Source organism: Linepithema humile, chromosome 6 (assembly GCF_040581485.1).
Source record: "Linepithema humile isolate Giens D197 chromosome 6, Lhum_UNIL_v1.0, whole genome shotgun sequence".
NCBI lineage: Eukaryota > Metazoa > Arthropoda > Insecta > Hymenoptera > Formicidae > Linepithema > Linepithema humile.
The window spans coordinates 14,480,649-14,505,044 of NC_090133.1; the positions used below are offsets into that span (position 1 = coordinate 14,480,649).

Below are 24,396 nucleotides of genomic sequence, written 5' to 3' on the forward strand. Positions count from 1 at the left end.
TCCGATACCCCTCTTCCCCTCTTCACTCGCGCACCCCCTCATTGCTCCATGGGTTAGAACCCCCATAGTATAACTACTGACGTTAAATACACTGGTACGCCCGGTCTGTATGAATTAATATTCAAAAGACATCCCGACGACGATGTGGTGTACACGGAGGATGATAAACAGAAATACAAGAGCATACTCTTGGCGACAAACGCTCACAGACGCGGCCATAACGCGCATTTACCTGTTTTGGGAAATAAAGGGCACAAATATAAAAATATCATTGCGCCTCTGATGCATCTCAACAAGAGAGGTGGAGGTGTGATGACTCGTCACGCATTACCCGAGTGTAGCACGAGACGAAACATGACACCGCAGACCATGACCGTGACCAACAACGCGGTCGACTACGTGCACTGGGATGATCCGAACGAATTAGTCGATCGTCTTCGATTATTGGATGCCTCCCATCAGGCGGGAAACAACGCTCATGACAACGAGTTTCTGTCGATAATCGAGGAACTGCGGGAAGCGGGTCTGATTATAAATTGATTACAGCTTTTCGACTATCGCCAGTAGCGCTTGTACAATGCTGCAGGAATGTCTATCAATAAGTTTGGAATACAGTTTGTAAAAGGTGATGCGAAGAGAGAAAAAGCGCGGTGGAGCGGTGGAGTTTCTAGAAATTACGACGAGAAAATAGTCTCTGCGTGAATGGCCAAATTTTCGACGCCAAGTCGCGTATAATCAAACATCTCGCCAGCCCCGAAGTCGACACCGATGCCGTCAACAAGTTACACTTGGATCGTCGCTTTAAGACTATTATCGAAGATATGGAAAATCACATAAATTCGGCAATTAATGATGTGAGGGCTCTCCCCAATGAGGATATATCGCAAATAAACAGAAAAATTGTTAAAATAAGCAATTGATGAGTCAGATAATTAATCAAGAGATTGAAGATTTTCATAGTGTTTAAAAAAATAATATTATGCAGCTTCATGGAAAAATAAAGAACGAACTGAAAGAATCAAAATGAAAAACAATGCGAGTTTGGAGAAAAGATTGCTCGTGAATGAACTTAACACAACGGTTACAACTACATTCTAACCGTTATCGATGTGCTGAGCAAGTACGCGTGGGCCATTCCGTTAAAAACCAAAGGAGGAATTGAAGCGAGCAAAGCGTTTTTCACGATATTTTGAGATAACGGAAGAACTTCGAAAAATTGGCAAAGGAAAAGAATTTTACAACGGAGATTTTCGGAAACTTGTCGAGAAACATGACATCAATCATTACTCGACGTATTCGATTATGAAGGCCTCGGTGGTGGAGCGATTCAACCGCACGCTAAAGAACGAGATGTGGAAATTTTTTACGCTCAATGGATCGTACAGATGGATCGACGATTTACAGCGATTAGTCTCGGAACACAACAATTGTAAACACCGAACAATCGGTATGCGACCGATCGATGTCACTCCCGAGATCGCGAAGAGACTCTTGGCCACGGTGTACAACAGAGTAAAAACCCAGTAAACATTCGATATCCTATGTATATACATGAAATATCCATAATGTGAAAAAAATGTACTGTATATACTATGTACATACATATGATATACGCTGATGTAGATACATTTAAGGATATAAGATATCTATAAGATATCTTATAGATATACATAGAATGTATATTCGAACAAGATCGCTGCCTGTATATACATATAATATACCTCGTGTACATTCCATGTATATACATCAAACGTACATACATACGATATACGTTGAGGTAGATACATTTCTGGATATACATAGGATATCATATGGATATACATACAATGTATATTCGAACGAGATCGCTGCCTGTATATACATAGAATATACCTCGTGTACATTCCATGTATATACATGTAACCAAGGTTGGAAAAGTTACTTTATAAAAGTAACTCGTTACCGTTACCGTTTTTTTTTTTCTAAAAAGTAACTCGTTATCGTTACTCGTTACCAATTTTAAAAAAGAACTCGTTACCGTTGCCGTTACTCAAAAAGTAACGAATCGTTACAATTTCCGTTACTTTTTTTATATATAATACAAATTTTATGCACAATTTTTCTAATACAAGATTAAATTAAACACTACAAATTTACAGTAAACATTAAAAATTTTTAAACATTATTTTTCATTAAAGTAACAAAAATAATATAATTTTAATAATGATATTGCTATTAATATAAAATGTAATAATTTTAATAATATATAATAAAAGTAATAATTTTGATAATAAGATATTTTAAATAAGAAAAATTTTTTATAAGTTGTAAACCAGCTTTCTTAAAAATTTTTAGATGCTGTAAATATAAATTAAAAAGTTTTCTTATTGTTAGTTTTTCTATAAATTCATAGATATATAGAGTAAATTTGAAAAATGTAACGATAAAAATAACTGTTAAATTCGTTACTCGTTACCGAAAAATATAACAAAGTTACTTTTTTCGTTACAAAAAAAATTTGTAACGCCGTTACCGTTACAGTTACCGAAAAAAAGTAATTGTAACGGTAACGGCGTTACAAGTAACGCGTTGCTTCCCAATCCTGCATGTAACATACATATACAGGGTGTCCCAGACTTACCGAATAACCGGTTCAGGATAAACTCCTGAGGTTGTTCTGAGACGAAAGTTCCTTTGGCAAAATGTCGAGGGTGTCGTAATTTCGGCGTTATGAAGGGTAAAAGTTTCCCAATCGATGCGCTGAATTTTCCCGCGCTCAGGGACATCGCACATCAAAAGAGCCCCGTGCATCGCGCAACGATTGACTCGATCGAGTGCGTTCCTCGCGATTGTTCACGCATTCACTGTTCACTGTTTCACAGTACTCCACAGGAAAAGTGGAGTCAGATCCGCCGGAGACCTCGCCGGCCAGTGCACGGGCGCACTCCGCGTAAGATTTATCTATCCGCGTATCTCGCGTTTAACACGCGACGCGTTTTCGCGCACGTGTGTGGCGAGGCTATCGTCGCGTCACTTTTCGACACTTTCTTCGCGACATTGACATTCGTATGACCGACAAAAAAGGACAGACTGATCGCTCATCGAATTGTACAAAATCACGACACGCGCGCGGAACTGTCAAGCACTAGCGTGAAGCATCGTGCGCTCCCGCGATAGAAAATCGATATGAGCACTGCGAGGTATGACCTACCGCGCCTTACGTCAATACGGAGCAATCAATGTGCACTGGCCGGCGAGGTCTCCGGCGGATCTGACTCCATTTTTCTTGTGGAGTACTGTGAAACAGTGAACAGTGAATGCGTGAACAATCGCGAGAAACGCGCTCGATCGAAACAATCGTTGCGCGATGCACGGGGCTCCTTTGATGTGCGATGTCCCTGAGCGCGGGAAAATTCAGCGCATCGATTGGAGAACTTTTGCTCTTTATAACGCCGAAATTACGACACCCTCGACATTTTGCCAAAGGAACTTTCGTCTCAGAACAACGTCAGGAGTCTACCCTGAATCGGTTATTCGGTAAGTCTGGGACACCCTGTATACGATATACGCTGATGTAGGTACATTTATGAATATATATAGAATGTATATTTGAACGAGATCGCTGCCTGTACATACATACATAGAATATACCTCTGTATATTTTATGTGTATATAATACATGTAACGTACATACATACGATATACGCTGATGTAGGTACATTTATGGATATACATAGGATATTGTATGGATATACATAGAATTAGTTATTAGTTCGTTCGCTTGCCGCTATGTGACGCATTATGCGCTATCTATCTCGTATTTAAGTTTTAATCATGAAAAATATATAAAACTTGCAAAAGACGAGTAATAATATTGAAGTCTTCAATTTGAAGATGTAATAACTTTTTCTATCAGTTAATATCTGAATCCCAACACAGGGAATTTAGATAAACTAATTGTTCAAAAATTGGGTAGATAAATATCCGAATAAATGAAAATTGTTTATTATCAAAAAACGTATTGTATATACTATGTACATACATAAAATGTACCTCATGCACATGCCACGAATGTGTATTGCACATCCTCGGAATATATCCTATGTACATACTGCGAACGTGCACTGCATATCCTCGGAATACACCCCATGTATATACCACGAATGTACACTGCATATTTTTGAAATATACCTATGTATGTACTATGGACATCCTATGTACATACATGTGGTAATTATTTCACATACATAGGATATGCGCTTTATATACTTTTTACATTTTCTGTATATATATAGAATATACAATATACATATATGTATATACATAGGACGTACATAGAATGGCCTAATGTTTATTGGGAATTGCCGCGCTAGCGAAATTCAAGGTGGGCGATCCGGTGCGCGTGAGCAAATTCAAGACTATTCGAGAAAGGCTACACGCCAAATTGGTCTACGGAAGTATTTAAGATTGTCGCGGTGCAACGAACTAATCCTGTGACATATCTGATTAAGGATTATCGCGGAAATTTAGTCTCCGGAGGCTTTTACGAATACGAATTGCTCAAGACCGCTCAACCCGACGTTTATCTCGTGGAGAATGTGTTGCGTCAAAAGGTTAATAATGTGTTTGTAAAATGGTTGGGATTCGATAATTCGCATAATTCGTGGAAATAAAGACAATGTATTGTAAAAAATTTTATTGAACAATAAACAATTATATATATACAATGGTATTCTTTATTAAATATATAACATAAATACTAACACTAGTGTATAAACAATATATGTACAATATATAAACTATAGATATAATACTAACACTACATTTGTATCTTGTAATGCCCCCACGGCAGAGTATCAGTGGAATCGGATACAACGTACCGCTTATCATCGTACAGATTGAGCGCGAGCTTCGACTCCGATATGGTGTACACTGCGTGCATCTTTGAGCGGATACACGATTGACGCCGCGTTAGCTCGATTTCGTTGTTGAGACACCAAGTGTAATCGTCGAACGTTATCGTTCTAGCGACTTGTGACGTGACATTTTCGAGGTCCGTCACAAGGGCGAGAAAGCCCGATCGAGGAGAGAAATTTGAGGTCGGAAACCCCACCGCGAGGGGCGATGACCTCTCCCTCTTAATTCTTTTTTTTGAGCGTTGTAGAGGATTGCGCGAAGTCGTAGTGAATAGCCAAACTCTCATTTTGTAATTGAGGTGGAGCAGCCTTCGTGGGACCTGCGAGGGACTCTGCAGGCGGGACGACGGAGGCCCGGACAGCGCGTAGACAGATCTGGAACAAGGTCACGTAAGAATACCCTTTCTTATACCATTAGACTCCAGACACAGTCACTACCGAAGATCAAGTTTCAGATTCGGAGCATATCGAGGCCGGTGGACGCACCGAGAGAAATGACGCCCGAGAGGGAAGCGCGCTCTCACACACCGGAGACCCGGGGTGGAGTACCGAAAAAGGAGCTGCCGTAACGAGCCAGGAAAGGAGAATCCGGTCGGAACCTGGCCAGTTCCCGGCCGATTCAGAGAAGGTTCGGACTCGGAAATGGAAAAAGCCGCGAAGGGCGTTAACGGCAGCTGCTAGAAGAGAGACCGGGGTCACCTCGAAAAAGCGTCACCGAGGGCCGATGTATCGAGGAGCGACACTCGAGATAACGCGAGGACGCGAGAGACGCGAGGATCGAGATAACTAGTAAACATTGAAGGATCAAGAATCGCTAATCGATAGCGAGGATCTACATGCGCAGGACGATGCGCGGAATGTCGCCGCTGTCCGGCGAGCCTCGCTGTCGTCACTGTTCGGCGAGTCGGCAACTTGAGCGGAACCTCGAGGACCACAACGGGCGTACCGACGATTCTGTAAGGCCACCACTTCGACTTCGCGGTAAAAGCGGTATCAGTAGGCGGCCCGAGCCTCGCGGAATTAATATCCCGCATGATGCACTTTGAGAGTACCGGCGTACTGAGATTTTTCGCGGTATCGCGTGAGGTTAGATTCAGGCCGGGCCCCGTTGACTACCGCTAATTAGAGTAAGATTCCGCCACGCTTTCCCCCTCGGGGCTGCCGAGTCGTCCTTTTGCGTTCTATAGAGTAATTATGAGTAAGAATTTCGCGTCTATTCATGTATCTACGTACCGAGCGTAAGAATATTTCTGAAGTTAGCCTGTCGCGTATCTCTCGCCTCGGCCTTCTGTCGAGCGTTTCAAGTAAGAACTGTTAAGAATCGTATAGAGAAAGAGTTCGCGTTGTATGCTAACCAGATATTGAGAGAGATTAAAGTAGAGTAAATCGTAACGACCGTACCTAATGAGAATTGTAAGACTTGTACGCCAAACATCTTATACCGAGTGAGACTGAATTACGCGGGTTTCCGCGAGCCGAACATCCAAAATTATAACGCCTCTCACAGATATAATTTATGTCTCCGCACCGCGGGATTGTTTAGACGCCTATCACCCGGTGTCTACATCGCTCATCTACTTGTTATAAATACATGTGATTGTTACCAAAATTTAAGGTGTTCTCTATAATAGCCTTATTTCAGACTCCTCTCTCCAAGTTTTTCGTTTGCATCTCTCAAGAACCTCGCCCCTCTGCCATTCGAAGAGCGGGCTAGCCGCGCTTATCGCCGTTGCTCGTCAGTAAAGAGATATTGGTTCTAACGTCTTCGTTTGTGCGGCGTGTCAATCCGCGCCTGGCGCCCAATTATAAGTATTGCCGTGTGATTAAAATAAAAGACAAGAGAGCAACGAGGTTTTGCACATCTACCGGCGGGTGAGCTTCTGCCCGACGGAAAAGTCGTCGCAGACTACACTTTTCTTTATGCCTTTTATCTTTTTGGTGTCTGTTTGACCGGTAACTCTTAACGCGTACATTTTCGCCCTCAGTCCGACAAATTCCGTCATGATTGCGCCGTTGTTCTCATCCTTCATCAGACTCGGTACCTTCTTGTTCGCACGCAGTATACCGTAAACGTTGTTCACGGGATAATCGCTCGTGTCAAATTTTGAAATGTTGCGTTTCACGTCGTGATATACGTTTCCGCATTGTATAGAATATATTAGACTGTCCGTGTCTGTGTACATAATTTTGCAATTGTTGCGATACAGAGGTGTCATGTACTCGTAGTGAAATTCATACAAGCAGGTCTTGGATATGTCGAGGATACACATACCCACGTAGATCGGCTTGTCGAATTTCACTTCGAGTTTCCGCAATTCTACGGCGATTAGATTCTCCGAGAACACGCTTCGATTGTGAAAGTTTGGTCTGGCGATCATAGCCTCCGCTCCGTACCGACCCTCCCATCGCGTAATCAGCCGTACATCCGTATAATTTTGCACATTCTCCATAGTTTTGCCGAAAACCGCGTTGTTCATTAATTTGTACAAATTCTTCTCGAAATCATTGATCGCGCATGTCCGAAATTTTGTATTTAATTTGATGTATCCTCGAAGCCATGGAGATTGCGCGAATTGCAGTACGCGATGAATCTTTGTAACCTGCAAGCCGTGTCGAATACATTGCTGTAGGTTACGGTAGTGGATGACGTATCGCTGTTTATCATACAGCGTGGCGAGTAACTTAATCTCCCGCTTGCCGGGCGACTTATCGCGCGTCGGGCAGAACGGTAAATCGGTGTGCGCGTCGTGAAGATTCACCGGATACGCAAGGTCGACTTCCAGCATATAACCGGTAGCCGAATCAGATGCTATGGACATTACATCAAAATTCGCGACATCATCGATCCATCGAAATTTAGCGTAGGGCAACGGTTGACACATTGCCCAACTGTACAAGTTATTAACATCAAAGTACATAAGGTACGATGATGGTTTTGATGGATCGTAAGAGGGCATATATTTATTGTTGGCGCGAGCGTATCTGTTGGAGCATTGGCTAAGACCACCGCGTATACCGCGCTCAACGAACAGGACCATGTCGATGTCTGTGAGCAACTTGAACTTTACGCGCGTGTGCTTCAACATAGCGTCCCACGTATATCCCGGTAAAGTGTAATACTGTGCGGGATCTAAACCGTAACTCTTTATACACGTGTTCGGAAATTTTGAAAAATATCCGCCAACAAAAGAACATCCGTTTTTAGATACAAATCGCTGTACTGTCCAAGAGTTTCAATCAAAAAGATTTGCCAAACGTTTGTCGCGTGCGCGTTAATCGCTCTTGAATACTGCGTCACCGATCAGCGAGCTGTAAAACGATTCGCGCGGTAGCAAGTGTGTCTCCCGGAGCTTGTCGACGCTGTCGATGTACTCGTAGGGAAACACGTCTTTCCGCCTAAGCAGATTGAAATTTTCCGCGGATAAATGACTAAATTCGGAACGTGAAATTTTTAATTCGTTCGTTGTCAGATACGATGCTAATTTTTGCAGACTGGTGCCGAGAAATTTAAACGAATCAATAAACCGTAATTTGATGCAAATTTTGGAATTTTGATCCTCCGTATCTTTAACGTTTTTAGTGAATAAAATGTATCGCTCTTTTGTCAACGGTAACAATTTGATGCTGTCTTCAAAGGCATTGGCAACGTCTTTAATAATAAAATGCGCGTCGTAACCAGATAAATTGTGAAAAATTACCGAGATAACGTGGAAATTTTTGTAATTTAAATTACACGAGTGCGCGGGACCTCGGTAGCGCCCGGTGAGATGACAATGATCGGGCACTCGCGTATCCTCTGGTGCGAATGGTTTCTCGCACACATGGTAATTTACGGCGCTACGGAATTTCTCCGATTTCTCCCGCGTAAGATCCGCCGTGGGGACGACAGTGGTAAGGATCGCTTTCACGTGGTGTGCCAAATCGTGGAGTTCATTGACGAATCACGCTACGCAATCCTCACCGCAATAAGACTTAAAACTAGACAATGAGTTATCGTAAACGCAACTTACATAATATCCTACGCTAAACGCCTTGTAATGTTGGTAGGCGTATGTGGTACGGTTTTGTCTCTCCTTCTCCTTCTCCAGCGTGCATTCCAAATCGGCGTACACCACAAACGGGAGCCGCTTCTTCCGGTTATAGTTGCGGAACGTCAGCCACTTGTTGTCTTCGTTGGGAAGAATGACTGCGCAGTCGTTCATCTTCCCGCAGTCGACGCTGTGGACTGACAATTTCTCACTCGTCTGGAAATAGTGTAGACACCTGTAATAAATTGTATGATTAACATTATGAATAAAAATTGTATACGTGTATTTTTTTTTTTTTACTTACCGATCGCAAATGTACTTTTTACATCTTTTCTTGTTTAATTGTGAGCTCACTAGCCGAGACAGATCCTTGATGCACACAAAGTGTGCCTCGTTGTTTCCAGGCACATAGAGGAGGTTGACATGCTTCTCCATCTTGTCGTCGGCGAGACGCAAAGGGATGATTTTGGAGTCTTCGGTGGTAAAGACGTTGACGGAGATGGTGTTCAGTTTTTCGAATTTTGATATTTGCGGAAGCGTCATGGGGAACTATGTACCACACAGATTCAGTATCGTTGAATAATGTGGATATTCGATTGTTCTTTCCGGGTGTTTTTCCGCTGGATGTAAAGCGGCGACGACTGCCCACGCAAAACACGCATTGTCCGCTATTTGCACGTTGATCACCGCTCTTTTTAGCATAATTTTCCGCGGTAACTGAATGTGGCATCCCGCGCGTAGAGGATTGAATTTGTTGACGTTGATGGTGAGGTCCAAAATACGTGACAATGCCCATCTGCTGTCGCGTTCTTGAAATTCTCCAAAGACGCCAGGATGACGTCAACCACATGGTTCGTGTACCACTCTTGTATATAGGTTGTTGGAAATAGCTCGCGGTTCTTGGTTGCGATGGTTTTTACGGCAGTCTTGTCGCCTGCGATGAATTCCCCGTTGAACGTGGTGTTGATCTTGACGCTGTTGTGTTCCACTATGACGCTTTGGATCCGCTCAATGATCGTATTTCTTATCTTTTCCAAAAATTCACGTGGATCGATGTAGTCGGAATTGATAACCGCACCGGTTAGTATTCGATTCCTGAAGGCCGTCTCGATTTTTTTCCAGGTGAATCTTCTCTAGGTTCCGTATCCGCCGTCGATGGGTAGAAAACGCTCTTGAATGGTCTTCCTCACACCCTCCAAATGCACTATTTGCGCCACCAGAGAGTGAATTACTCCGGTTCGTTGCTTCTTGCGACATTTTTCCTTCAGAGAATCGAGGTACTCGTCGCACTCGTAGTCCCATGGGAGAAATTCTTCCAACGTTTTGATATTTGCTGCTCGTACGGTAAGATCGCGCTCCTTCTCCATTGCAAATGACTTTAAAGATTCATATTTTTGTCACTTGCTTTATATACCCCGCTTGTTATTCTAAAATAACGATGATTGTATTCTAAAAATAGCGATCCGTAAATCTGCACGAACCTGCAAACTCTAAAAATAGCGATGACGGCTGCCTGTTGCTAAGAGCTTTTGTTCTAAAAATAACAATGACGGCTGCCTGTTGCTAAGGACTTTTGTTCTAAAAATAGCGATAAGTAATCTGATACCAAACATTACCCCCTCCAATTCTAAGAAAAATAATTACCGCTTTTGTGTAACTTGATACTCCCCCTGTAATCTGATACCAAACATTACCTCCTCCAATTCTAGGAAAACATTACCTCCTCTTTTCCAAAACGACCCCCACCACTCAAAAATTACCCCCTCTCCTCCAAAACGATGACGTCATTACCTTCTCTCCTCCAAAATTACCCCCTCCCCCTCAAACTCTTCCCCTCTTCACCCGCATTGCTCCTGGGTTAGAACCCCTCTAGTATATCTACTAAGGTTCACGTTAAAAAACTTAACGCGCTATTAGTGGCACCTCATAGGTAATGTGGAAGACTGACCACTTCTGGTCAGCTGATTGTAGCAGGCGCCCACGTAAACACTCGCGTGTAACGGTGAGTTGCGACGCCCCTGCTTGTTTCTTGTACTCGACTCACGATACGCTAACTATTTTTTTTTATAACTTAAAAATTAAGCTCTGCACAAACTTTTGTCAAAGGAAAAGTTGTTTCAGAATGCGCTCAGGAATATGCACCTTTAAGGACATACGGTTATTTTGAATCACCCTGTATATAAAATGTTCTTTAATATTATAAAAGCTTATTTTTATCGCCATAAACTCTTATTAATAATTTATACTCCTATTAATAATTCAAATAATTCAAATGTTGATTGTGACGAGATTTTATTTATATCAATATAATATTATTTTTACAAAGCTGCAAATGCAAGCTGGAAAAAACATTTCACGCTGCCATACGCAACAAGCGCGCAACGTCGCTTTGTAGCCGGCTTGATCGAGCGCACACGGACGCGTGACGTCAGCGGTCTCGCTTGTGTGGGTATCCCCTCCACTACGGTACCCATAGTACCAGCGAGCTCGAATTGGCATCACTGGTTCTCATCAGAGACACCTCATCTAAACCAGGTGAAAGCAAAAAATTGAAACCTTCATATAAAAGTCCATATCAGATTACTAAGGTCCTGAGTAAAAATAGATACGTTATACAAGACATTCCTGGGTTTAATCTTTCACAAAAACCTTAATACGATTCTCTCGCCTGATCGAATAAAGCCATGGGTTAAACCTATTACTAATTAGATTAAGAATACAGCATTTATATTTTTACGTTTATGTTATTTCAGCGTTTCTAAATTACCTTAGCATTTAAGTTATTTCTGCGTTTATATTATTACTGAGTTATTCAGCCTTTTCTTATTTTAAGACATTTAACGTCTAGTTTATGTTGATCTAGTTATAGAACCAAAGATTAGCTGGTTTCTCTCAGCGTCATAAATATTATAATTTAAACGTTAGTTCCTACATACATTATATCTGTTAAAGAATCTGCATTAATGTGATACTATATTAATCATTAGGTCTAGTTCACCGTAGCTCCAAAAAATTATTTAGTTTTAAATCTCAGCTCAAAGGTTATTTAGTTTGTAAATGCGGCGTTCGGGTCGAACGACATTGCAGGCTGGCCGAGCTGTAAGCCATGACGAAGTCATAGCTCTGAAACTCTTGGTCCCTAGTTATTTTAGATGGCGTTACTCGCTAACCTTGATTTCACGCGGTAAAATAAGAGAACGGGATTGGTTACCGTTTGGTAAGGAGAGCGCCGTGTGTGTCGCGAGCATAGATATATATAACTAGACCCAGCATGCATGTCTTTGGCAGAACGGACAAAGAGGCAAAACATAGGGGAAGATTTCTTTCTTTGTCTGCGCAGATAGGATACGCAGTCGCTATTGACAGCGAGCGTGACAGCCATGTGACGGCCGTGATAGAATACAGGGCATAGGTTCTAATCTAAGAAAAAATATGTATAAGCGTAGTTGTTTTTGGGCAATTAAGAGCATGTTACATTTATTATATAAACATGATATTAATTTTTTAGTTAATAACATAAATTGACATTTATGAAAAAATATTTATACTTTTAAAATTGTATTTTTATACTTTATTAAAGAATATATTTTATTTTAAAATATTTGAAACAATATAATTGGAGCATAATTGAATGAGATAATAAAAACTCTAAATAAAGCATAAATAAATAGCATATATAAATAGCACAATTATTTTCTATCAAGAACATTAATATATATAAAACATTTAATATAGTACATATAGAAATACGTATTATACTTTATGTATATTATATATACAAATTATATATACATTATATACAAATATATTAAGAATATTGCTTACATAGATTGTGAAATAGATCAGAATGTTTTACTTACATGTGGAAAGATATATTTTCTTTCTCGTTAGGCTTCTTCCAATATCCACACGCACTGCACGTCTTCATTTTTTAACATATTTATATATATGGTATAATAATAGGGTATAATGTTCGTACACATAACACGTAACTTATGATATCCGACTTTCACGTTATGACCAGTTGACAATTGTTGGCCATTACTGTCATGATGCGCGCGCAAAAAAAGGACAGAAATATCCCCTATGTTTTGCCTCTCTCTTCGTTCTGCCAAATTCAACGAATATCATAAGGAAATATACGGCATGCTGGATCTAGTTATATATGTCTAGTTATATATGTCTATGGTCGCGAGAGGCAGGCGAGTGGAGGCAGTGCTGCCAGAAACGAGCGGCAGCATCACACAAATACAACCGAGAACCGATGACGTCACCCTATCCGTGTGAGCTCGATCCGGTTGACCAATGGAAGAGAACGCACGTCTCCCTTCCACCGAGTCGACGCAACAGACGATAAATGCTAAGAAGTAAGTGTTTCTAAGGCAAGTGGCTGGAATATGAAAAATCCCGTGTTCGAGATTTGCTTCTCGCAACTTTCTTTTCTTTTTTTTGCATTTGTTTCTAACAGTGTAAATTATCAAATAATCTTTTTTTTGCTCAAAAAATAATAGTTTATATTTATTAATAATATTCGCATATGTTAAAACTAACAATTTTTGAAATAATTCAGATTTGCTATTATCAATAGAAAAATGAAGTTATTTTACAATATTGCAACAAAGTGTAAATTTAACATATGCTATGTTCTTGCCACTCGCCTTATTCGTTTAGCCATGCTTGCTTTGACATTTATGTCTATCGACTCGAAAGATTTTACATACCTGTAAAACTTTTAATTATTTCCCAACTTACAATTAATCACTCGCGTCCTGATATGTTTCTCCCGTTCAATAATTTTCTATTCGTACATTCGGAGAACCCGGGGGTTGAGCTACCCACCGGGCGCGTCTCTAGGTGGCGGATAGGAGGATGCCCAGTAGGTGTGAGTTTTCTGAGGGGACTTAGTGCTGCTGGGTAGTGGCGGTTATAACCTGGCCCCACGGAAGTAAAACCCTGTGGAGGGTAAGGGAAGACCGTTGCCGCGGACCAGCTCCCCAAGCCAAGTTGTAAGCCATCGTGGCGATGGCTGCATGTCACTGGGGGAGCAGTGTCGCGAACGATGCCTCTGGGGAACCGGGCGAAACCCCAGAGTATCCAGCCTTACCCACGCATGCGGGGCTTTGCGTGGGCGGACCGTGTAGTTCCCTAGCTACTCGTGGGACCACTATGGATTCGAATTCAAAATTAAACGTAGAGAACGAAGTGGGAAGTTGGAAGGGCTCGCGTGACGGGTCTCCGAAGGAAGGAGCTAGAACGGTGACGGACGGGACCCTTAAGGGCTCCGGAAGTGAGGCCGGCCCGGCTGCGCGGCAGGAGGTTTCACCTCCAGCGAAGAAGAATCGGTGCGGGGCCGAAAGAAGGAGGGCGAAGCGGATAAGAGCAGCGGCTCTGGAAGGGGCTCGCTCTCTTCCCGTGGCTTCCCTCTGTACGCCGGTGGAAGTGGTGAAGGGGCACGCCGACGGTAAACGTCGGAAGGGTTCCAAGGATACCCCTCCATCGGGCGACCGTCCGCTGAAAAAGCAAAGGACTCGCGACGGGCAACATGCTTACTCGGACGCTGCTGACCCTCTGGCGAGAGTGATTGTGGCGGAGGGCTACCCCGAGACAGGGATCACTGCTGAGCAGTTGACTCTGTTGAGGGATGCGGTCTTGGAGGAGATCGACGGGATCCAGGAGGGTCCGGTGCCCAGATTCCACGGCACTTCTCTAAGGAGTGGTGCGGCGGTGGTAAGATGCGCGGATGGAACGTCGCTGGATTGGCTCGTGGGGCGGATCGGCGGCATCACTCCGTGGGAGGGCGCCAGGCTCAAGGTGATGGGCTTGGACGCGCTTCAAAACCAGCACAGGGCGGTGGTTTGGGTCCCGGGACTTCCCAGGGGCGCGGCCACGGTCCTGAAGCGGCTGGAGAAGCAGAACCCGGGTCTCATCACCGGGAGCTGGAAAGTGTTTGCGGAGGGGGTAGGGGCCACCTGGGAATGTGGGAACCTGGTCCTCGGGGTCCCGGGGTTCAGTGTCCTCAAATTGAAGACACTGGACTTCAGACCATTCTTTGGGCTCGACAGGGTTGTCTTTCGGGTAAGTGGAGCCCAGGGGGGGGGTAAAGGGGGATAAGGAGGACCTCCCTAAAACGGTCTCGCAGCCAAATGGCGGGATCGAGAGGGATAGCCTTCACCCAGGTTAATCTGCATCACAGCAAAGGGGCCTCGGCTGTTTTGGCCAGGCAACAAACTGGGAGACAAACATGCATATCACTGATGCAAGAACCCTGGGTAATCCGAGGTTGCATCAGAGGTTTGGCGGCCTGCGGTAAGCTCTTTAGGGCTCCATCAGTGGACCGGCCCAGGGCCTGCGTGGCCGTCAAAGGCATGGAAGCCCAGCTGATACCTCACCTGTGTTCCAGGGACGTTGCGGCTGTAGAAGTGAATTTCACTGATGACTCCGGTGACAGGAAGAAAATGGTTATTTGCTCGGCCTACTTCTCTCATGACGAGGGGGAGGCGGTGCCGCCTGTACCGGTGATAAAACTGGCAGAATACTGCCAGGAGAAACGGCTTCCCCTGATCATGGGATGTGACGCTAACGCGCATCACACCGTGTGGGGAAGCTCGGACACCAATGAAAGAGGGAGGAAAGTGTTGGAGTTTCTAGCATCTACAACTCTGGAGATCTTCAACACAGGAGACGAGCCCACCTTCTGCACTATAGCAAGAAGAGAAGTGCTCGACATCACTGTCTGTTCCAGGCAGTTGATACAGGAGGTAGTGGAGTGGAGGGTCTCGACGGAGCCCTCGTTCTCTGACCATAGGCAGATCTCCTTCAGGATAGCTAAGGCTAGGGGGAAGGAGGTCAAATTCAGGAATCCGAGGAAAACCAAGTGGGACTCCTATAGGGAAGACCTGGCCAACAGTCTCAAAGGCTTCCCTAAGAAGCACGGGACAGAGGACGAACTGGAGACCTGTGTGGACTACTTGCAGAGGTCTCTGGTAAACTGCTACGAAAGTAACTGCCCCGAAAGGGCGGTTACAAATAGTAGAGGAACTTCCTGGTGGACCCCTGGACTGCAGGGTCTCAGAGTGGCGGCTCGTAGGGCCTGGAACAGAGCCAGGAACACGGGCCGCCAATCCGACTAGGAGCTCTCTAGGAGGGCACAGAAGGAATATAGAGACTCTGTGGTTAGGGCGAAACTGGAAAGCTGGAGAAAGTTTTGCGAGGAAGTAGAGGGAATGCCTGAAACGGCAAGAATCTGCAGGATCCTCGCTAGGAACCCGGATGCGACTCTGGAAGCCATCGCACTCCCTGATGGGACGGTGGTGACTGGAGAGCAATGTCTGGAGCATCTACTGGAAGTGAACTTTCCGGGCTTCCATAGGGAGCAGGGAGAGCTATTTGCATATAAGGAGCCGGGCTCACTCAGAAGAGCCCGACAAGCGGACTAACGAATGGCGGCCAAGATTGTCATGCCCGAGAAGGTCAAGTGGGCAATTAACACCTTTAAGCCCTACAAGTCAGCGGGACCGGATGGTATCTTTCCGGCTCTTCTACAAGAGGGACTGGAACAGATCGTGGGCCCACTGACCCGAACCTTAAGGGCTTGTATCGCGATGGGCTACACACCCAGCGCATGGAAACTGGCCAGGGTAGTTTTCATTCCGAAGGCGGGAAGAACGAGCTACACCAAGGATTTCAGGCCAATTAGCCTAACATCGTTTCTCCTTAAGACATTGGAGAAGCTGGTGGACGCGTATCTGAGGGAGACAACTCTGTGGAGTCACCCTCTCCACAAGAATCAGCACGCGTATCGTTCGGGCTATTCCACCGAGACTGCTCTACATCAGACGGTAGCGTTTATTGAGGAGCAGCTGGAAAGGAGGGGATACGCGGTGGGTGCTTTCTTGGACATAGAGGGCGCCTTTAACAACACACCGCACGAGGTAGTGTGTGAGGAAGCCGCCAGAAGGGGTGTCCCAATAAAGCTCGTTGAGTGGATCCGGGGCATGCTAGGGAGGCGTGTGATGACTTCGCTGGGAACTGCGAAAGTCTGTGGGTGGGTGGGAAGAGGCTGCCCGCAGGGCGGAGTACTTTCCCCACTTTTATGGTGCCTGGTAGCAGACGGTTTATTAAGGGCACTGGACGATAGAGGCTTTACTGCACAAGGCTACGCGGATGACGTGGCAATACTTGTGCGAGGCCCGTTCCTAGAGACGCTTCTAGAGCTCATGCAGGGGGCACTGGAAGTTGTAGAAGAGTGGTGTCAGAGGACAGGTTTAGCGGTGAATCCACTGAAAACCGGTCTTACTGTCTTCATTCGCAAATACAAGGTGGGCACCATTGTGGGACTCACTCTTGGAGGAGTAAGGTTAGTTCCGACCGAATCGGTGAAATATTTGGGAGTTATCCTGGATAAGAAACTGCTTTGGGAGGAGCACCTTCGTAATCGGTGCAAAAGCTTGTGCCAGTATTTTTGGACGTGTAGAAGGACCTTTGGCCAGACTTGGGGCTTGAAACCGAGTATGATACACTGGATCTACACAGCCATACTTCGCCCCAGACTCACATACGCAGCCGTAGTATGGTGGACTAGGGTGTAAAAGAAAACAGCCAAAGTTGCGCTGGAGCATGTCAGAGCTCTGATTTTGAGAGGGGCCCTGGGTGCTATGGTTACGACACCAGTGGCGGCGATGGGCGTAATGTTCGGCATCGAACCATTTCATCAGGTGGTGGTGGCTGCTGCAGCAATGGCGGCATACCGTCTAAGATGCGAACTAAAATGGAAGAAAGGAGCCCGGCATACGAGGCTGCCGGAAGACGTTCTGCTGGATCCGATATTCGAGATGCGACAGGACAGAATACCTATTATTCGGGCTTCTGATAGGCGCTTCAAGGTGCATATACCGAGGCCGGAGGAGTGGGAAAAGGAAGGTGGAAACTTAGGGGCTCGAGTGCGTGGAGGAAATGTCTGGTATACGGACGGCTCCAAGACGGACACGGGCTCCATGGCCGGCTTCTTTGGCAATCGAGAGGGATGGAAGGAGAGCATTTCTCTCGACAGTTATGCCACGGTATTCCAAGCGGAGATTGTGGCTATCCTAAGCTGTGCTCAGACCGTACGGAGTAGGGTAGAAGCGGGAGAGCACATCAGAATTTGTACGGACAGCCAGGCAGCCATCAAGGCGCTGGGGGCTCCGACAATAACGTCGCGGTTGGTTCGGGAGTGCAGGTGCGTTCTGAACGAACTGGCGAGAGAGAGAGAGAAGTTGCCGTTACCTGGGTGCCGGGTCACTCGGGCATCCAGGGTAATGAATGTGCGGACCAGCTGGCAAAAGCGGGTTCAGAATTAACGATGGTAGGACCGGGGCCGGCCCTGGGAATCCCCTTTTGTTTAGGAAAGGGGAGGATCAAAGAATGGCTCCGCACAGAACATCTAAGACACTGGAGAGTAGAATCTGAGTCCAAATGCAGACAGGCTGGAGCTTTGATGGGAGATACTCCTAATAGGGAACTGACTTGGAGCATAAGGGCTCTGAGTAGGAAAGATGCCAGGACAGCGGTACACATACTGACGGGTCATGGCACCTTAAACTACCACATGTACAAGCTTGGGCGTAGCGATACATCCAAGTGCAGGGCATGTGGAGACGACGAGGAAACAAGCCTTCATGTGCTCAGCGACTGTCCTGCACAGGCAGGGTTGAGACACAAGATGCTGGGCTCAGCACTACTTGGGCCCGAGCAGATCAGGAAACTGCCGGTGAGGGATCTGATTCTCTTTTGGAGAAAAACAGGTCTCTCATAAGTAAGTTTATGAGGAGAGGCACAATGGACAATGTCTGGGTGCCGCGGGCGGTGCTTTGAAAGAGGAACGCCCCCCCGTTACAATATTATTATTATTATTATTACATTCGGAGAATCCGAATAGTGAGATCAATAATGTACTTAATTTTCGTACACTCTAGTATCTCAATCTGAGATCGATGTACATTTTAACGTCTCAAATGTAGACGAATTATTTCTATATGAAAAATAATTAAAATTTTCACACCAACAATCTATGATATATGCTCCATATGCCATATTATATTTTATTCCATTTTTAATCATTTATTTTAAACTACTGCATATTAGCAAGAGTTACTGTACTATGGAGATTAGTGGAGGAGACGGTAACATATATTATAAATGCAGTCAGATTTATTGTACTCTTGTTAGTATTGTTAAAATATTGTAAAAATAATGTATTATTAGTTTATTAGTAATTATAATAGTATTATTAATAGTGGTCTTCCGCACCACCTTCGAGGTTCCACTAACGGCGCGTTAGGTTTTTTTAGTGGACCTTTGCCAAGAGCCCTATTATACCACATTTCATTATTTTTTCTATATTTCTTTTATACATATGTGATGTCATTTGCAGACAAGATACTCTTTTTACTCTTGTCATTTACAAGTGTGGTGTCATTTGCAGACAAGATACTTTTTTCACTCTTGTCATTTACAAGTGTGGTGTCATTTACAGACAAGATACTCTTTTTACTCTTGTCATTTACAAGTGTGGTGTCATTTGCAGACAAGATACTCTTTTTACTCTTGTCATTTACAAGTGTGGTGTCATTTGCAGACAAGATACTCTTTTTACGCTTGTCATTTACGAGTGATGTCATTTGCAGACAAATAACTTATTACACCTCTGTAATAAAATTAGCAGTTACTTTTTTGTGTTATATAAAAAATACTATTTATTTGTAACATTATTATTGCGTATCATTAGATGTTGAGGGACCAGCTATATCATCAACGTCTGCAGCATGTAGATTAAGACAACTTTTATGTTTTTTAAGACATGTAGAATATAATTTGTTCGATGACATGAGAGACAAATGTTTTTCATTAATCTCCATCTCTAAAATAGATTCTTTTCTTGCGTTCAAAGCTGATTTTAAAATGCAAATGGCATTTACAGAGACGGATGAAAGGTTATTTTGTTTTTTCGTTTTAATGTCTGATAAAATTGAAAATATTCTTTCTGGATCGGCATTGAAATTTTCAGATCGATTCATTGCAAATTTGCGAAAATATGCATTTTATAAGAAAACATGCGACGCCGCTGAAAGCCGAACGGCGAGTATGCTGCCTGATGGTGCTCAGCGCTCACGGAGCTATCATCGAAGGCATCGCATGTTTTCTTATAAAATGCATATTTCCGCAAATTTGCAATGAATCGATCTGAAAATTTCCAGAAATCTTCTTTCAATAGTGAGGAGCAAATGTCTCACTGGAAGTTGTTTCAAATTTCAAGTTCCCTCGATACTTTTTGTCGGCGAAACTAAAGAAACGTGGTTACCAATAGGCCTCAATTTGCAATTAATTATTATTAAACAATAGGCGATTTTCAGCTTTTTTATTGTTTTGTAGGCATCACTAGACTATACTGCATGCGTATATCAAATTTTAAACAATTTCAACAAAATTTGACCAAATTACGACGATTTATATCTTGAAATCTTATTGAATTTGAGAATAAAAATTTTTTAGTTTTTTACTTTTATTATTAAAAATAAGCGTCGAACAAAAAAACTGCAAATAGAAAAAAGTTCCGTCTCGTCATTCTCTACAAGCTTATGTTTAAAAAAATTAATTTTGCGACTTTCAAAATTTTCATGCTTCGAGACGTTTAGACGATACTTTTACACGATTTCGAGCGCAGAGCAAGTTCTTTGATCCGCGCCTTCAATTGTGTTTATAAGTCGCGTACGAACAGAGATCAGACTAGTTCCTTTGGTTCCTTATCAGTAATACACTTGACGGAAAAGTCGATTTGGAAAATATTGCGAAATATGAATCGTAAGTAGAAAATTAAATTATTATTAAAATTATTATAAGAAATATAAATTATTATTATTTATTAATTAAAAATAAAATTTTTAATTAAATAATATAAAAAACGGCATAAGAGTGATGACTAGATTGATTATGACTAGAATTATGTGTTAAGAATTAGGAATAATTAATACATTTCGTTATCTTATTTCAAGTAAAATAATTCCAATTTAATTTTTCTAATATTTAATATTTATTCCTATTCCTAATATTTTCTCTATTCTACGTAGAGAATCTTTATTATAATATGACGTTACTCCAATAATCGCTAATCTCAATCTATTGTTTCTATGGTGCAAGTTTCTCAAGTAGCATAGCTTTTTAAAAAAATTTACATTAAATCTTGCTTAAAGATAAAAACTTTTAATTTTATGTATTTTGAATATTAAAATTGCTGATTCTTTTAATTTTATGTATATTGAGAATGGTCGAATAGTCAACTGTTTATATTCTTAAAGACAATTTTGTAAATATAAGAAAGGTTAACACATATTATTTAGTTGTAGCTCATAATTCTTCTTCTTTTTCATGTTATTTATTTTGTTAGCAAAATGTTTATTCTTTAGTTTCTTTCTCCTTTCTTATACATATATAACAGTTTTTATTTTTTTTAAACTCATAAATGTATTACTAATTTAATAAATATATATTTTTGCAGAGGACATGACACAAAGAGTGGAAAGTATGACGCTGGAAGAGAAAGATACTGCTCTACAGCAGTTGATGCAACATTTGTTGCATTAACAACAAAAATTAGTACAAATGCAGCAACAGTTGCATTTTTTAATAAGTTGTGGTGCAACAACGCAGCAGCAGCAGCAGCAAAATACAAACATAGAAACAAATAAAAACATAGAAAATATCCAACAAGAGCAGCAGCAGCCGAAGGAACAAACAAGTGGTACATTATTTTTTTCTTTTATTTTTTGTAACTAAATGATTAATTTATATGCATGATTGTTTTATTCAATATAGTACTTATCTGTAAATGTGCTTATTTTTTAGAAAAAAGAAGAGGAGGCGGAAAGTCTCGCGCTCGCTGGTATCACCAGCGAGATGGAAGAAATGAATGGGGAGGCAGAGGTGGATGGGGAGGCAGAGGTGGATGGAGCGGCAGAGGTGGATGGGATGGCAGAGGTGGATGGGGTGGCAGAGGTGGGTGGGGACAGAGAGGTGGCCAGGGCGGAAGAGGCCATATTATAATAAAAAAATATTATATAAATTAAGAAGATATTAAATAAATATAAAAATAATTTTATATATTAATTTAATATTAATATTAATTTTATTTTTTTTAACAATCAAACTTTTATTTTTTAATATCTTTTTTCTATTTTTTATTTATATTTTTATTATTTTTTAACTTATATTACTTATACTACATACTTATATTTTTATGTTTTATTTGAATTTTTATTATTTTTTAATTTTTTATTTATATTTTTATTATATATTTTTTATTATTGATTTATTATTATTATTAATGTAAGGTGTTTTCACTAAGGAACAGAGTTTTTTAAAAATTTGAGATATATATTAAATAATGCAGATACACTTGTAACGGTGCGTATTTTTACGCCTCACGGGCGGTGCGTAATGATGCGAAATTTCGACGGTATGCGGATTTTTCGATGCGGAATTACGACGGTGCGTAGTTAGCAAAGCGGATTCTTACGACGCGGAATAACTCGTCGGTTTGCCAGAATTCGTTCGTGTGGTTTATCGGGAGACTCCAAATTAAATATATTTTAAATAAAAAATATATATTTATTCAATAGAGCGTGTAAAAAGAAAACATTTATAAATGAGTACATAAGTAATCGGTTAATACTATCTAATATCTTAATGGTATAGACGGATACAACTATCGGAAATAAATAAGTAATTTCTTATCGGTTGGACGAGTAAATGTTGCGACGGTACATGTGTATAATTCTAATTGCGAACGAATGAATAATGAACGGAAAATAAACGGCGTAAATCGTTGGTGCGCTTTTGGCTGAATTATAAACAAATTAAATTATTTAATCGGTCGGTTCGTACGGTACGGAGCAAAGTAATAAAAAATAAGCGATACCGCGTATATCCGAGCCTTGCTGAGTCATCGACGGTTGCCGGTACGCTGTGTCCTAAGACAGTGAGAGACTTCTCTCGTGCAAGGGGTATCGGAAGTCGAACGCCGAGACACCCGGCCGAGACAGAGAACGCCCTGCCCCTAGAACGACGGAGAGTCGGAAGTCGAACGCCGAGACACCCGGCCGAGACAGAGAACGCCCTGCCCCTAGAACGACGGAGAGTCGGAAGTCGAACGCCGAGACACCCGGCCGAGACAGAGAACGCCCTGCCCCTAGAACGACGGAGAGTCGGAAGTCGAACGCCGAGACACCCGGCCGAGGCAGAGAACGCCCTGCCCCTAGAACGACGGAGAGTCGGAAGTCGAACGCCGAGACACCCGGCCGAGACAGAGAACGCCCTGCCCCTAGAACGACGGAGAGTCGGAAGTCGAACGCCGAGACACCCGGCCGAGACAGAGAACGCCCTGCCCCTAGAACGACGGAGAGTCGGAAGTCGAACGCCGAGACACCCGGCCGAGGCAGAGAACGCCCTGCCCCTAGAACGACGGAGTACAGGAAGTCGAACGCCGAGACACCCGGCCGAGACAGAGAACGCCCTGCCCCTAGAACGACGGAGAGTCGGAAGTCGAACGCCGAGACACCCGGCCGAGACAGAGAACGCCCTGCCCCTAGAACGACGGAGAGTCGGAAGTCGAACGCCGAGACACCCGGCCGAGGCAGAGAACGCCCTGCCCCTAGAACGACGGAGTACAGGAAGTCGAACGCCGAGACACCCGGCCGAGACAGAGAACGCCCTGCCCCTAGAACGACGGAGAGTCGGAAGTCGAACGCCGAGACACCCGGCCGAGGCAGAGAACGTCGTGCCCCTAGAACGACGGAGTACAGGAAGTCGAACGCCGAGACACCCGGCCGAGACAGAGAACGCCCTGCCCCTAGAACGACTATCGGGATGGGAGCGAGTACGACCGGAGCTTCAGAGTGCGCCCTGAGGCTTGTCCGAGTCGTACTCGGGGAATGGGTCTCGAACGGTTCCGCGAGCCGGCTTTTATACCGGCCGCGCTACCCCCACTTGGGGTGCTACCCTACCCGGCAGCTACCCCTTCTTGAGCTTTTACCCTCAAGTTGGAGGATCGGAATGCGGCCCTAAATGGGGGTGCTCACGTGGAGCCCGCGTGACGCTTAGTAACAGCGCGTGCTGTTACACACTTAATACACGCGTCTTTTCGGCTCGGTGATCTCCTTCACTCTGCCCGCTCGCTTGCCTACTCGCTCAGGCCTCAAAACAAAACATCTCCCCACGCATCCTCGCACGCCCGTTACATTATTTTTCAAATCACTTAGAAGATGAATTATGTTTTCCTATTTATTTATTCCTACATTAATAATAATTTTTTTAATCTAATTTATGTGATAACATTGTAATAATATATTGACTAGTCATATTGTGATAATTTTATATTAAGATTTATTCTACATATATATTAAATAAAATTTCAAATAAAATCAATTATCTTGTGCTAACTC

General features: G+C 43.1%; 2 protein-coding genes and 1 pseudogene across 2 annotated transcripts; 1 reads left to right on the forward strand and 2 right to left on the reverse strand.

Moving 5' to 3' along the window:
• Nucleotides 1–6,757: 6,757 nt before the first annotated feature.
• On the reverse strand, nucleotides 6,758–7,933 carry LOC137000720 (uncharacterized). The gene has a single exon (XM_067358065.1). The coding sequence runs from the start codon at nucleotides 7,931–7,933 to the stop codon at nucleotides 6,758–6,760; it is 1,176 nt and encodes a 391-aa protein (XP_067214166.1).
• Nucleotides 7,934–9,223: 1,290 nt separating this feature from the next.
• On the reverse strand, nucleotides 9,224–9,760 carry LOC137000721 (uncharacterized; annotated as a pseudogene).
• Nucleotides 9,761–17,577: 7,817 nt separating this feature from the next.
• LOC137000722 (uncharacterized) lies at nucleotides 17,578–21,541 on the forward strand. The gene is made up of 3 exons (XM_067358067.1): nucleotides 17,578–18,140; nucleotides 18,383–18,705; nucleotides 21,456–21,541. The coding sequence occupies exons 1-3, from the start codon at nucleotides 17,578–17,580 to the stop codon at nucleotides 21,539–21,541; spliced, it is 972 nt and encodes a 323-aa protein (XP_067214168.1).
• Nucleotides 21,542–24,396: the final 2,855 nt, after the last annotated feature.

Excerpts from the sequence above, each read along its gene's own strand:
- LOC137000722 (XM_067358067.1), top strand. The coding sequence starts at position 17,578 with ATGGTTACGACACCAGTGGCGGCGATGGGCGTAATGTTCGGCATCGAA. Across the intron at positions 18,141-18,382 it reads CGGTTGGTTCGGGAGTGCAG|ACAGGCTGGAGCTTTGATGG; the intron begins GTGCGTTCTGAA and ends GTCCAAATGCAG. Across the intron at positions 18,706-21,455 it reads TCTCTTTTGGAGAAAAACAG|AGGACATGACACAAAGAGTG; the intron begins GTCTCTCATAAG and ends ATATTTTTGCAG.
- LOC137000720 (XM_067358065.1), bottom strand. The coding sequence starts at position 7,933 with ATGGTCCTGTTCGTTGAGCGCGGTATACGCGGTGGTCTTAGCCAATGC.